General features: G+C 38.1%; 1 protein-coding gene across 1 annotated transcript in view; it reads right to left on the reverse strand.

The window, feature by feature from the left end:
- USP14 (ubiquitin specific peptidase 14) overlaps positions 1-16,140 on the reverse strand; it is a 45,636-nt gene that overhangs the window by 7,778 nt on the left and 21,718 nt on the right. The window contains exons 6-12 of the mRNA XM_082667285.1: positions 11,936-11,994; positions 8,763-8,893; positions 6,601-6,681; positions 6,149-6,234; positions 5,357-5,471; positions 329-394; positions 92-184 (exon numbers count right to left, since the gene is read on the reverse strand). Coding sequence (XP_082523411.1) covers positions 92-184; positions 329-394; positions 5,357-5,471; positions 6,149-6,234; positions 6,601-6,681; positions 8,763-8,893; positions 11,936-11,994 — 631 coding nt within the window. The remainder of the gene's footprint in view (positions 1-91; positions 185-328; positions 395-5,356; positions 5,472-6,148; positions 6,235-6,600; positions 6,682-8,762; positions 8,894-11,935; positions 11,995-16,140) is intronic.

The following is a 16,140-nucleotide window of genomic DNA, read 5'->3' on the forward strand; positions in this document are numbered from 1 at the left end:
TTACCCCTAAAAGAATAAAGAAACCTACTGTAAGTTATGAATTACCTTCAAAGAATTACAATAATTCATTATAGTAAAGTTCATTACTAACCTTAAGAACTTTGGCATTCACAGATTCCTTCTCTTTATAAAAAAATCGAACCATCTGAATAGTCAAGTAAGCAGGCAACCGGCTGATCTTGGACTGAGGAGAAAAAGTGGAAAGAAATTCTGTAACATACAAATACCACGCAAATTTTTAATTCCTCAGTTTGGTAAAAACAAAGACTGGGTAACATTAATTAGCTGGAAACCCTTCTAGTAAATGGAACTGGATTCCAAAACTTACAGATTTGATGTACAAAGCATTTCTTTGCAATGTTGGAGACTGTTTGGTGATTTCTTCCTGAAGTCGCTAAAAAAGAACATAACAGAAGTCCAAACATTAAAGAATTTTCTTCTGCAATACAGTTATATCTTTAATTCTTCTAAAAATTATCAGCACTACTAATTAATAGACAACACACAGGACGTCAACGGATTTATACCCCTGAGAAATAATTTGAATGAAGACAATGTGGGAAGGCTTTTAGATATGGTTCAGTTCTTAAAAGGCATCAATTTTTACTGGCATGAACTCCTCAGAATGTAAATAATATTTGAAGTCTTTTAATTATGACCCAAATGCTCAGATTCTGAGAGTTTATACTGTATTTTATACAACCTAAGGAAGCCTTTCATGGTATTCCTCTACTTATGGATCAACAGAATATTCATATTAGAAGAAAATTAAGAGAATGCAGATAACCCTTGTTCTTTATGCTTTATTTAGCAAAGCCTTCCAGAACAAATCAGTTATTGCTAAATCTGAGAAAAGTCGTAACACAGAAAACCTCTGTTAATCTAATAAATGTAGGAAAGCCTTTAGCCATTATATCTTATAACCATCATGTCTGCCATTCCACTCCTTACAGCCTGTGTGACACTGAGCAAGACAGTTATCCCTCTGGGCATCATCTGTAAATGGTGCATGGTCTGTAAATGGTGCTAACAGCATTTAACATGACAGTGCTATTGTTAGAATTACATGAGTTTGTACATGGAGAAAACTTGGAGAACTATTTGGTATATATTCTATGTTCAACAAGCATGTTATACTTGTATAAAAATTGTTTCAGGTTTGATTTTTTTAAATTACTAATTACAAAAGAAAGCACCATGGAGTAGCTTTTTAACATTTAACCAAGTTTATCTGGCAACAAAGAGGTAAAGAAATGTGGAGCAAAATTACTCAAAAATAAAACGAATGATGATAAGAAATCTAAAAAATTACCAAGACAACAAATACAACATCTCATTAATACATGTTGTTAAAGAAAGAATACATGGTACAATGTTACTCATCAGGTAAGCTACATATCATTATCATCAATTCATGATCATCTAGAAGTTCCAGGTATCCTGGAATTTTATAAAATTACGAAGAATACACCCTGGAGAGTCCCTGCCGAAACATTCTATACCACACTCTCCAATTAACATTTACAGCACGTTTTGATGCCCCAAAACTTGCATCATAATTTTTTATAGGACTTAGGGCGGTAAGCTAGTATCTGTATGCTTTTATTTTTACTTTTTTTTAAACATCTTTATTGCAGTATACAATGGTGTGTTAGTTTCTGCTTATAATAAAGTGAATCAGCTATACATATACATATATCTCCATATCTCCTCCCTCTTGCATCTCCCTCCCATCCTCCCTATCCCACCCCTCTAGGTGGTCACAAAGCACCGAGCTTAACTCCCTGTGCCGTGTGACTGCTTCCCACTAGCTATCTATTTTACATTTGGTAGTGTATATGTCCATGCCACTCTCTCACTTCTTCCCAGCTTACCCTTCCCCTTCACCTTGTCCTCAAGTCCATTCTCTACGTCTGCATCTTCATTCCTGTCCTGCCCCTAGGTTCTTCAGAACCATTTTTTTTTCCTTAGATTCCATATATATGTGTTAGCATATGGTATTTGTTTTTCTCTTTCTGACTCACTTCACTCTGTATGACAGATTCTAGGTCCATCCACCTCACTACAAACAACTCAATTTCGTTTCTTTTTATGTCTGAGTAATATTCCATTGTATGTATGTGCCACATCTTCTTTATCCAGTCATCTGTCGATGGACACTTAGGTTGCTTCCATGTCCTGGCTATTGTAAATAGAGCTGCAATGAACATTGTGGTACATGACCCTTTTTGAATTATGGTTTTCTCAGGGTATATGCCCAGTAGTGAGACTGCTGGGTGGTATGGTAACTCTGTTTTTAGTTTTTTAAGGAATCTCCATATGGTTCTCCATAGTGGCTGTATCAATTTACATTCCCACCAGCAGTGCAAGAGGGCTCCCTTTTCTCCACACCCTCTCCAGCATTTATTGTTTGTACGTTTTTTGATGATGGGCATTCTGACTTATAATGAGGTGATACCTCATTGTAGTTGTGATTTACATTTCTCTAATGATTAGTGATGTTGAGCATCCTTTCATGTGTTTGTTGGCAGTCTGTATATCTTCTTTGGAGAAATGTTTATTTAGGTCTTCTGCCCATTTTTGGATTGGGTTGTTTTGTTTTTTTGATATTGAGCTGCATGAGCTACTTGTCAATTTTGGAGATTAATCCTTTGTCAGTTGCTTCATTTGCAAATATTTTCTCCCATTCTGAGGGTTGTCTTTTCATCTTGTTTATGTTTCCTTTTGCTGTGCAGAAGCTTTTAAGTTTCATTAGTTCCCATTTGTTTTTGTTTTTATTCCCATTTCTCTAGGAGGTGGGTCAAAAGGGATCTTGCTGTGATTTATGTCAAAGAGTGTTCTGCCTATATTTTCCTCTAAGAGTTTTATAGTGTCTAGCCTTACATTTAGGTTTTTAATCTATTTTGAGTTTATTGTTGTGTATGGTGTTAGGGAGTGTTCTAATTTCATTCTTTTACATGGAGCTGTCCAGTTTTCCCAGCACCACTTATTGAAGAGGCTGTCTTTTCTCCATTGTATATTCTTGTCTCTTATCAAAGATAAGGTGACCATATGTGTGTGGGTTTATCTCTGGGCTTTCTATCCTGTTCCATTGATCTATCTTTCTGTTTTTGTGCCAGTACCAAACTGTCTTGATTACTGTAGCTTTGTAGTATAGTCTGAAGTCCAGGAGCCTGATTCCTCCAGCTCCGTTTTTCTTTCTCAAGATTGCTTTGGCTATTTGGCGTCTTTTGTGTTTCCATACAAATTGTGAAACTTTTTGTTCTAGTTCTGTGAAAAATGCCATTGGCAGTTTGATAGGGATTGCACTGAATCTGTAGATTGCTTTGGGTAGTACAGTCATTTTCACAATGTTGATTCTTCCAATCCAAGAACATGGTATATCTCTCCATCTGTTAGTATCATCTTTAATTTCTTTCATCAGTGTCTTATAGTTTTCTGTGTACAGGTCTTTTGTCTCCTTAGGTAGGTTTATTCCTAGGTATTTTATTCTTTTTGTTGCAATGGTAAATGGGAGTGTTCCCTTAATTTCTCTTTCAGATTTTTCATCATGTGTATAGGAATGCAAGAGATTTCTGTGCACTAATCTTGTATCCTACTACTTTTACCAAATTCATTGATTAGTTCTAGCAGTTTTCTGGTAGCATCTTTAGGATTATCTATGTATAGTATCATGTCTTCTGCAAATAGTGGCAGCTTTACTTCTTCTTTTCCGATTTGGATTCCTCTTATTTCTTTTTCTTCTCTGATTGCTGTGGCTAAAACTCCCAAAACTATGTTGAATAACAGTGGTGAGAGTGGACAACCTTGTCTTGTTCCTGATCTTAGAGGAAATGGTTTCAGTTTTTCACCATTGAGAACGATGTTGGCTGTGGGTTTGTCATATATGATCTTTATTATGTTGAGGTAAGTTCCCTCTATGCCTACTTTCTGAAGGGTTTATATCATAAATGGGTACTGAATTTTGGGGAAAGCTTTTTCTGCATCTAGAGAGATGATCATATGGTTTTTCTCCTTCAATTTGTTAATATGGTTTATCACATTGATTTGCATATATTTACGTATGCTTTTCAAGTGAACTTCTCTTAAAAGCCATTATGCCTCACCACACCTCTTCCCTCAGTTATCACAGGGCAAAGAATAGCACTATTTATCTATCTGTTTCTTATAGAAACATTTACCAATACTTTCCCTAACCAATCTTACCCCAAACTGTAAATGAGAGCTCCCTGACAACAAATAATCTTGTTTTCAATGTAATCCCTGCCCCAATTCACTGCCCATCATTCAAGAGATGTACATATTCCCCCAAACCGTATCAAATAAATGTTAGGCAAGCAAAATTGTTCTTTTTTATCAATCTGCTCATTAGGGTGGATTCTTTAGTATGGCACTGGGGAAACAGTACTAACTGAATAATAAGACAAGCAAGTTTTATTTCTGGCTCTGCCACAAACCAATTAAGTCACTTAAATTCTAGGGCCTCAACTTGAATACTAGTGCAATGGCAGAATGACTACATGCCCGTATTTGCACAGTACAACCCCAGTTTTTACCTCACAATTATTAATATATCCTCATTATAATACCCTCAGAGGCCTCCTTCGAGCCTCTGGCCACAACATTTTTGTCAACCAATCAATACACAACCTTGTTTTATGTGTGTTTCTGCTATTTAATGACACCTTAACATACACTGAACTCACAGTCAAGTAAACTATAACTCATCCCTGAATGAAGCTTATCTAACAAAGGTTATTTTCTCCTTAAGGCACATCACAGCCTTCTTGCACTTAGAACACCAGACAGCACTTCAGCATTATGCCTGAAGGCCATTATAAACAGCAAGATCACCAACAAAAAGCACAAAAATGCAAGAAATGTGGCATTAAAATTACTGCAAAAAGGGTACTTGTTTATAGTATGAGCACTGAAACAAGAAGGCAGAGTGGGCTTCCCTGGTGGCACAGTGGTTGAGAGTCCGCCTGCCGATGCAGGGGACACAGGATCGTGTCCCGGTCCGGGAAGATCTCACATGCCGCGGAGTGGCTGGGCCCGTGAGCCATGGCCGCTGAGCCTGCGCGTCCAGAGCCTGTGCTCCGCAATGGGAGATGCCACAACAGTGACAGGCCCGCGTAGCGCAAAAAAAAAAAAGGCAGAGCATCACCTTTGGGGACCTCAGGTGAAACAGTGTGAGTCAGGCAACTCAAAATTTTTGTCACCCTGTGCATATCTACAAATGACCATGAAAGCACCATGAGTACTGATGTTGGGGTTACAAATACATTTTAGCAAGTAGGTGTATTTGCAAATACAGAATCTACGAACAATGGGGAGGAACTGCAATTGTCCTTACCAACTTAAGTCCTGTAAAAAGATACTTGACTTCTTGATTGATAAAACAGCTAAGCTGAAGCTGACTTTCCTTTCCTTTACTGACTTCTTCTTCTTCAGATTCTGTACATTTCATGCTTTGAAAAATAAGATAAGGAATTTTCCAATAGGCATTCAATTTGTTATATAATCTTGAATAAGTTATCCTAATGCTATTAAAATTAATAGCATCATTCACTGGTATTTAAAACATTTCAGTCTTCCAATAGAGATTCATTTTAATATACTTAAAAATGCTCATTCACTTACCAACAATACGGATTAATGAATGTGTGTAAAAGGATAAACTCTCAACAAATTTAAGTTGGTATTTATAGTCTTAAAATGGTCTTAATAACCCAACGATAGATAAACAAATCTTTTTCTAAGTTTCCACCCATGATGTAGAAAATAGTATTCTCCTAAATTCATGTTTTATTAATTATATCAATCTCATGTATATAATTTAGCTGATTTATCCCATTTCATAATTAAAAATTAATTCTCTATGAGGTGAATTAATGAGGTATTCTGCTAAAGGTGTTCTTAGGAAAAAATATGAATGTCCTTAAAGAGTACATTTATCTAAACTTCAAGAGCACTCCAAAGGGTGTATTTTTCCAAATTCCTAATTTCCATATTTTTTAAGCATAAAAACCTCTGAAGAATTTTCCTTCATATCCCACCCACCACTCCAGCAGGCAACAACGCTATTTATACCAATTCACTTCTAAGTTACGATTACAGTCATACTAATCTTGGCTCATAAGGATACGTAGTTTCAAATTCAACTCCGAAGAACTGATCAATTAAACTTTTCTTTTTAGAAGGTGTCACTGCTGGTACAGATGAAGAATCTGTCTGCAAAAGTTAAGATGAAATAAAAATTCCAACTTTACTTCATATGGATATTAATGTACATTGGCTCCCACACAATCCAGTTTAGTAACACACATTTAGACTTTTTAAAATGTAATCCCTTTCTGTAAAATTCTTCTACTGATCAAAAAATATTACCAAAAAATTACAGATGCTCAATAATCTCAATTGATTAAATTTAGCAAATAATTCATTGAATTCAAGCATCAAATGCAAGCTGTCAAGTTCCAACTACAGATTCAGCATCTAAAGTATTCAAGTACATGTCTACCTATTAAGATGAACTGACTTTAGGGTGGGGGTGGGATAGAGAATCAAAGTCTATATTCACAAATGTATTTCAATTACCTCTTTAACAGTATCATCCTCTATAGCTTCCAATTTCTGTTGCAATACTCGCATCATTTGTATCCAACATTCATTAGCATCCTGTAATTTAAAAAGTGACACAGTAAGTAATCCTGGCTATTACAGTGTTTGATCTATAAAATGCTTCCAAAGTAATTACTGTTTCCTTAGAGAAGGGGAAGGAAGTTTTTTTCTTAAAAAATATTAAGCCAAATTAAATATTATATGATCTTCAAAACAATGAAGAATTCCAGAATAGTTTATTCATTCATTCAAGAGATGTTTTGTGAATTCATCATTATGCTAAACACTAATCTAGACACTAGGAATACACAACAGTCAACAAAACAGAAAAAGTTCTAATGGGGAACATAAACAAAATATAACAAATTCAAGTGAAGAGAGGGTTATGAAGGAAAAAAAAGCAATATGGGAGCAGAAAGTGATTAGGGGATTGTCAACAAACACATGAAGGATACTCAACATCACTAATCATTAGAGAAATGAAAATCAAAACTACAATGAGGGGCTTCCATGGTGGCGCAGTGGTTGAGAGTCCGCCTGCCGATGCAGGGGACACAGGTTCGTGCCCCGGTCCGGGAAGATCCCACATGCCGCAGAGCGGCTGGGCCCGTGAGCCATGGTCGCTGAGCCTGCACGTCTGGAGCATGTGCTCCATAACGGGAGAGGCCACAACAGTGAGAGGCCTGCGTACCGCAAAAAAAAAAAAAAAAAAACTACAATGAGGTATCACCTCACACTGGTCAGAATGGCCATCGTCGAAAAATCTACAAACAATAAATGCTGGAGAGAGTGTGGAGAAAAGGGAAACCTCTTGCACTGTTGGTGGGAATGTAAATTGACACAGCCACTATGGAGAACAGTATGGAGGTTCCTTAAAAAACTACAAATAGAACTACCATACGACCCAGCAATCTCACTACTGGGCATATACCCTGAGAAAACCATAATTCAAAAAGAGACATGTACCACAGTGTTCACTGCAGCTCTATTTACAATAGCCAGGACATGGAAGCAACCTAAGTGTCCATCGACAGATGAATGGATAAAGAAGATGTGGCACATATATACAATGGAATATTACTCAGCCATAAAAAGAAACGAAATTGAGTTATTTGTAGTGAGGTGGATGGACCTAGAATCTGTCATACAGAGTGAAGTAAGTCAGAAAGAGAAAAACAAATACCATATGCTAACACATATACATGGAATCTTAAAAAAAAAAAAAAAGGTTCTGAAGAACCTAGGGGCAGGACATGAACAAAGATGCAGATGTAGAGAATGGACTTGAGGACAAGGGGAGGGGGATGGGTAAGCTGGGACGAAGTGAGACAGTGGCATGGACATATATACACTACTAAATGTAAAACAGATAGCTAGTGGGAAGCAGCTGCATAGCACACGGAGATGAGCTAGGTGCTTTGTGACCACCTAGAGGGGTGGGATAGGGAGGATGGGAGGGAGATGCAAGAGGGAGGAGATATGGGAATATATGTATATGTATAGCTGATTCACGTTGTTATAAAGCAGAAACTAACACACCATTGTAAAGCAATTATACTCCAATAAAGATGTTAAAAAAAAAAAAGAAAGTGATTAGGGGAAGGGAAGTGTGCTGTTTCAATAGGACTGTCAAGGAAAGCCTCTGATGCCTTGACATTTGAGCCATGATACCTGAATGAGGTGAGGAAGCAAGCCATGCACCTGGGAGCCAAAGGAACAAGAGCAAAGGCCCTACCGAAAGAGGATACTTGGGGGGTTTTTTAAAAATAGCAAGGAAGTCAGTGTATCTGGAGAGAATTGAGCAAGGGGAAGAGTGGCACATGATAAGCTCAGAGAGGTAGCCAGGAGCTAGACTGTTTAGGACTGAGACAGAAAGTCACTAGGAGGTACTGAACAAGGAAACCAGCATAATCTTATTTACATTTTTAAAAGGACTCTGGGGCTGTATAGAGAAACACCACAAAAGGCAGAAGCAAGATGATCAGTTAACAGACTACTTCACCTCTCCAGGCAAGAGATAATGGTGGTGTGAACTACAGAGGACTGATTATTTGTATTTCCAAATATAATCCAGTAAGTGTAGGACGCCTAAATTTTACATTTACAAAATAAAAACCACAGAACCTTGCCCTGATTACCTGTTGAAGATATTGTCCTTGTTCGCCCTTCTCTGCAAACTGTGGAAAAGCCATGTGCAAAAACTGCAGTAGAATAATAGGTGGAATACTAGAAGAAGTTTTATCCATGGAATCAAACAAATCTCTAAGGGCTTAAAAACAAAGCAAATACTTCCTTAGTAAAATAGTGACATATTTAATACATGCTACTGTAAATTAATTCTCAATTAATACCAAGAAATGCCTATTATTTTTAAGTATATGTATTCCTTTTGCAATTGTTGGATCCCTAATAAGAAAATAATTTGTTTTTAAATCTTAACTCACCAGAAGACTCTACAATACAATCACTAGATATAAACAATGTCTCTCTCTCCTTGACAGCCTTTGTCTTCCCTAATAAAGCAAGGTATATTCATTTAATACAGACAACACATAACTTTTGTCTAGGAATCACAGAGGCATGATGTTACAGTTCCGCCATTATCAGGACGTCAGGTAACCACTCCCAGCCCTCCTCCCTTTAAGCCCATACTTGGTTCCCGTGTACTGAACTCCTGAGTATTGAAATCTGGAGTATGTTTAAATGAAGTATGTTATCCTCTCTCAACATGACCATAAATCCCATGATGGTCATAAACTCAACCCTGCTCTTGAGTTCAGAATACTTTTTTCTCTGTTGACTCCCTAGCTATCACACCTTGCCCTTACTTCATGTATAGCAAAACTCTAATCTAGCTTATCTTGCCTTGTTTTGTTAACTAAAATGTGAAATGTTATCATTAGTATACAGACTATTTAGCATAGCAAATACTAAAATATAACATCTCAGCACAAAGTAAGTACTCAATGAAATGTTCCTGAATAAAACTACTAAACACAATGTTTAAAAAATATTTTAGGAGGTAGAGCTGAAATTATGCATCCCTACTAAGCTAATAATTTTTAAAATAAAAAAAGCCTAAATTGTAATAACACTTTAAAGGATACACTTCTCAAAAAAAAAAAAAAAAACAAGAAAAAAACCCAGATGATTTAATATATACCATGAACAGAGCATCTCAAATACTTCATTAGTTTGAAAGAAAAAGGTCAAAAGACACACTATACATTAAGAGACTAATGAGACATAACAACATAACTAAGTGCAATGTGTGATCCTAAATTGGCTCCTGAAGCAAAAAAGAAAAACAACTTTATAATGGGCAATACAGGGTTAATTGGCAAAATTTAATCAAGTCAGTATTACGAGTTAACATCAGTGTTAAACTCCCAGACTTTGAAAAATAACCATCTTGTGGCTATGAATGTCCTTATTCTCAGGAAATACATACTGAGGTATTCAGGAACAAAAAACAGGATGTCTGCAACTTATTCTCAAATGGTTCAGATAAAAAGAACATGCATTACACAGAGTGATGAACCAGATGTGACAAAAAGTTAGTAACTGGTGAATTCTTGCAACTTTTCTGTGAATTGAAATTTATTTCAAAATAAAAACTTAAAAAATCAAGAAGCAAAAAGTAAAGAACGGTATTTTTCATCCCATAAATACTGCAAACCTCCTGTAAGACTCTGGAGAAGCTGTTGAAATTCTGAGCAACTCTTAGATACGTAAGTTACAAGATGAACTAGATATATGATCACATTTTCCCAGTAAAAACTTCATTTCAGGGGGCTTCCCTGGTGGCGCAGTGGTTGAGAATCTGCCTGCTAATGCAGGGGACATGGGTTCGAGCCCTGGTCTGGGAGGATCCCACATGCCGCAGGGCAACTAGGTCGGTGAGCCACAACTACTGAGCCTGCGTGTCGGGAGCCTGTGCTCCGCAACAAGAGAGGCTGCGAGAGTGAGAGGCCCGCGCACCGCGATGAAGAGTGGCCCCCACTTGCCACAACTAGAGAAAGCCCTCGCACAGAAACGAAGACCCAACACAGCAAAATTAAATAAATAAATTAATAAACTCCTACCCCCAACATCTTCAAAAAAGAAAACAAAACATTTCAACAAATGAATCTACTTTCAGGGAAAAAGGTTAGAGGAAAATCTCACTAATTCCAAATGATGCAAAGAAACCTACTGTTTATAGTATTACAAATTAATGATTGACCACAATGAGATACCATTTCACACCCCTAGAATGGCGATAATCAAAGACATTCAATACCTAGTGTCAGTGAGGATACAAAGAAATCAGAATCCTCATACATGCTGGGAGGAATATAAGATGATGCAGCTGCTTTGGAAAACAGTCTGGCAGTTCCTCACATAGTTACCATGTGACCCAACAATTCCTCTCCTAGACATATACCCAAGAGAAATGAAAACATATGTCCACACAGACTTGTACACAAATGTTTAGCAATATTTATATTGGTCAAAAAGTGGAAACTACCCAAATGTCTTATCAATGATGAAAGGATAAATGAAATGTGATATATCCAATACAATGGAATCTTACTCAGCAATAAAAAGGAATGAAGTACTGATACATGTTTACGATGTGGCTGAACCTCAAAAACATTCTAAGTGAAAGAAGCCATCAAAACAGACCATGTATTGTACAATTCCATTTATATCAACATTCTAGAATTGGCAAATCCGCAGACTGACAGTAGATTACTGGTTGCACAGGGCTGGTAGTAGTGGCAGGAAACAGGGTGACTGCTGTTACAGGATTTATTTTCTAGTGATGAAAATATTCTAAATTTGATTGTGGTGATGACTGCATAACTCTATGAGTAAACTAAAAAACAGTGAATTGTATAATTTAAATGGGTGAATAGTACGGTATGTGAATTATCTCTCAATAAAGCCATTACAGGGCTTCCCTGGTGTCACAGTGGCTGGAGTCTGCCTGCCGATGCAGGGGACACGGGTTCATGCCCCGGTCTGGGAAGATCCCACATGCCGTGGAGCGGCTGGGCCTGTGAGCCATGGCCGCTGAGCCTGCGCGTCCGGAGCCTGTGCTCTGCAGCGGGAGAGGCCACAACAGTGAGAGGCCCGCGTACCGCCAAAAAAAAAAAAAAAAAGTCCCAAGTTGTTTCATGTAAGTGTAAGTACTCTAATTTTAATGAGGTGATGTTTTAAAAATACATTTTGAAAACAGAAAGATACTAAAAAAACTGTGAGTGAAAAATGACGTTTATTGAATACCATACTCCCTCTTGAAAAGTAGTATATTTAAGATACTGACCTGCAGTAATATACTGTGCTGAAGCCATTTCCCCTGAAGCTCTCAAGGCACCTGCATACCTAGGAACATTAAGACAGAATTAAATATTCACTTTATTCTGAAACTCAAATGGGAAGAAATTAGTTCAAAGGACTTATTATGAAACCCTCAACTACAAGTTTCTCTGAGTTGTTCCCACCATTTTTTCTTCTTCTCTTCTGGTCTTGTTCCTTTAAGAATTACATGGGCAAAAAAGGACTGCTAAGAAAAAATGGAAATTAGATGAATGAAGCCTACTTTAAATTCTTTCCTCTTGTCTAACTCATCTATAACATTTTCTAAAAATTGTGTAAACAAAAAAGTACATATAGCTGACTCACTTTGTTATACAGCAGAAACACAACATTATAAAGCAATTATACTCCACTAAAGATGTTAAAAAAAATAAAATTAAAAAGCACATATTTAATATCCATTATTACAAAGAAAATAAAATATAATTTCAGAAATGAAGAAAAAATCATTAGATCAAAAACATTAGATCAGGGCTTCCCTGTTGGCGCAGTGGTTGAGAGTCTGCCTGCCAATGCAGGGGACACGGGTTCGTGCCCCGGTCTGGAAAGATCCTACATGCCGCGGAGCAGCTGGGCCCGTGAGCCACGACCACTGAGCCTGCGCATCCGGAGCCTGTGCTCCGCAACGGGAGAGGCCACAACAGTGTACCCGTGTACCGCAAAAACAACAAAAACAAAAACACAAACAAACAAAAAAAATTAAATCAAAAATCAATAAATCTATATTCAGCACTAACTTCCTACACAACACTAAATAAGTCACTTAAATTTCAAGTCAGTTTTCTCACCTATAAAATGAAGGGTTCCTATTAAATGATTTCTAAATTCACTTTTATGATTCTCAGTTAATTTACAGCAGTACAAAGGACTGGCCACCCTAAAGGAAATACCCAAACCACTGTAGTTACTTATACAATGTTTTACGACAAAGGATCAAAAATTATCATTCAGGTAAAAACACCGGGCAATGGGAGAGATCCCACAAAACTAATATAAGATCAGTGCTTACTTGGGGGAGATGGGCAGTTGACTGGGAAAAGGTACAATAAAACGTCCTGGGATGATGAAAATGTTCTATATATCTGATTGTAAAATGAGTTACAGAGAATTTGCATTTGTCAAAACTGATCACACTGAACACATAAGATGCATACATTTCACTAGACGTAAATTATATTCCAATTTAAAAAAAAGGGGACTTCCGTGGTGGCACAGTGGTTAAGCATCTGCCTGCCAATTCAGGGGACATGGGTTCGATCCCTGGTCCAGGAAGATCCCACATGCCGCAGAGCAACTAAGCCCATGTGCCACAACTACTGAGCCTGTGTGCTGCAACTACTGAGCCTGTGCTCTGCAACAAAACAAGCCACTGCAATAAGAAGCCCACACACTGCGATGAAGAGTAGCGCCCGCTCACCGCTAGAGAAAGCCTGTGGAGCAACGAAGACCCAATGCAGCCAAGAAAGAAAAAAAAAACTCTGTGCTTATGTAAGTGAATGAAAGAGGTCACAGAAGATATTATGTTAAATTATACTCAATGGAATAATTTTCTTTCTTTTTTTCAATTGTTTAGATCTTTTGGAAACTCTTGCAACTAAAAAATTCTTAATTTTTCAATATACAATAATGCATGTTGTCTAAATTATATATGTTCATTTTAAAAATAAAAATCATATGGGCTTCCCTGGTGGCGCAGTGGTTGAGAGTCCGCCTGCCGATGCAGGGGACACGGGTTTGTGCCCTGGTCCGTGAAGATCCCACATGCCGCGGAGCGGCTGGGCCCGTGATCCATGGCCGCTGAGCCTGCGCGTCCGGAGCCTGTGCTCCACAACGGGAGAGGCCACAACAGTGAGAGGCCCGTGTACCGCCAAAAAAAAAAAGAAATCATAATAGTTTCCCTGTCAGACAGTTTAGCAACTTTTTAAAGGGCACTTCTGAAGTTAAAACGAAGTACTCATAAAGTAGATGCATCCCATAACATCACTGAAGTATGTAACTACATAAATGCCACTGTTATGAATTTACATCTAGTTACAGGGTAACATGAGTAGGTAACTATTACTACGTTTATGACAAAAGCTGCATTAATGAATTATCAATCTTTTTTTTATTATCTGAGAACAGAAAAATCATAGCTAATTTAATACCATCCCCCTAAAACTCTCAATATTACACCAAGAAAACTTATAAGTCCTAATTAAGATAAAACCATCCAATAAGCCAAACATTCATAATGAACTTCACAAAGAAAAAACTGCTAGAAAAGAGGAGGAATTGACAGGGGTACTAAGAGTTTTAACAGATACAAATACTGAGAGGTTTTTCAGACAAAAGAACCAATAGAGTACCTTTCATAATCTTTGCAAATAAATAAAAATTAAATAATGATATAGAAAATCTGAATGTAATTAATAAACTTAGGGCTTCCCTGGTGGCGCAGTGGTTGAGAGCCCACCTGCCGATGCAGGGGACACAGGTTCGTGCTCCAGTCTGGGAAGATCCCACATGCTGTGGAGCGGCTGGACCTGTGAGCCATGGCCGCTGAGCCTGCGCGCTGAGCCTGTGCTCCGCGGCGGTAAAGGCCACAACAGTGAGAGGCCCGCGTACCGCAAAAAAAACAAAAAGAAACCAAAAAAAACTAATAAACTTAATGCCTATTATACTTTATCACCTACAAAAAGAGGATGTCTTGACTTTTCTATCATCTGTGAAATATTCACAACATTCAGTCACAGATCAGATCAACCCAAACATTCATTGACAGAAAAATGAATAATTATTTGGTAGTATATACATACAATGGTGTACCCTACAGCAGGGGTCCCCAACCCCCGGGACACTAAATGGTACTAGTATGTAGCCTCTTAGGAGCCCAGCCGCACAGCAGGAGGTGAGCAGCAGGCAAGGGAGAGAAGCTTCATCTGCATTTACAGCTGCTCCCCATCGCTCGCGTCACTGCCTGAGCTCCGCTTCCTGTCAGATCATCGGCCTCATTAGATTCTCATAGGAGTGCAAACTCTACTGTGAACTGCGCATGTGAGGGATCTAGGTTGCTTGCTCCTTATGAGAATTTAATGCCTGATGATCTGAGGTGGAGCTGAAGCAGTGATGGGGAGTGGCTACAAATACAGATTATCATTAGCAGAGAGGTTTGACTGCACAGAGACCATAATAAACCAACTGCTTGCAGACTCATATCAAAACCCCATCAGTGAGTGGCAAGTGAAAACCAGCTCAGGGCTCCCACTGATTCTGCATTATGGTGAGCTGTGTAATTATTTCATTATATATTATAATGTAATAATAACAGAAATAAAGTGCACAATAAATGTAATGCTCTGAATCATCCCGAAACCATTCCCCCCCACCCCCACACTGGTCCATGAAAACACTGTCTTCCATGAAACCAGTCCCCGCTGCCAAAATGCTGGGGACCACTGCCCTACAGCATGAACATGAATGAACACACACACAACATGGAAAAGCCAAATATAACGAGCCTGACTCAAATGAACATAATCTGTATGTTTCTGTTCATGAAGAGTTCGAAATAAGCAAAATTACTCAAAATTAGAAGTCAGGTGAGTATAACAACTTTGCAAAGAAGGGTGGGGGCAGTGGATAGGAAGGGATTGGTGAGGGGATTTTTGGAGTGCTAACAGAGTTCTGTTGATCCCCATCACTTACAGGAATGTGTTCACTCTGGGATAATTCATTTGTATATGTTTCTATATAATTCAATAATTAAAAGCAAACTTTGGTTTTGCACAGCAAAGGAAACCATAAACAAAACGAAAAGACAACAGGAGAAAATATTTGCAAATGATGCAACAGACAAGGGCTTAATTTCCAAAATATACGAACAGCTCATACAGCTCAACAACGAAAAAACAAACAAGCCAATCCAAAAATGGGCAGGGACTTCTCTGGTGGTCCAGTAGGTAAGCCTGCACACTCCCAATGCAGGGGGCCTGGGTTTGACCCCTGATTAGGGAACTAGATCCCACATGCATGCCGCAACTAAACAGTCCACATGCTGCAACTAAGAAGCCCGTGTGCAGCAACTAGGAAGTCCAGATGCCACAACTAAGGATTCCGCATGCCGCAACAAAGATCCTGCATGCTGCAACTAAGACCCAATGCAGCAAAAAC

This window comes from Grampus griseus (assembly GCF_964374135.1).
Source record: "Grampus griseus genome assembly, chromosome: 12".
Taxonomy (NCBI): domain Eukaryota; kingdom Metazoa; phylum Chordata; class Mammalia; order Artiodactyla; family Delphinidae; genus Grampus; species Grampus griseus.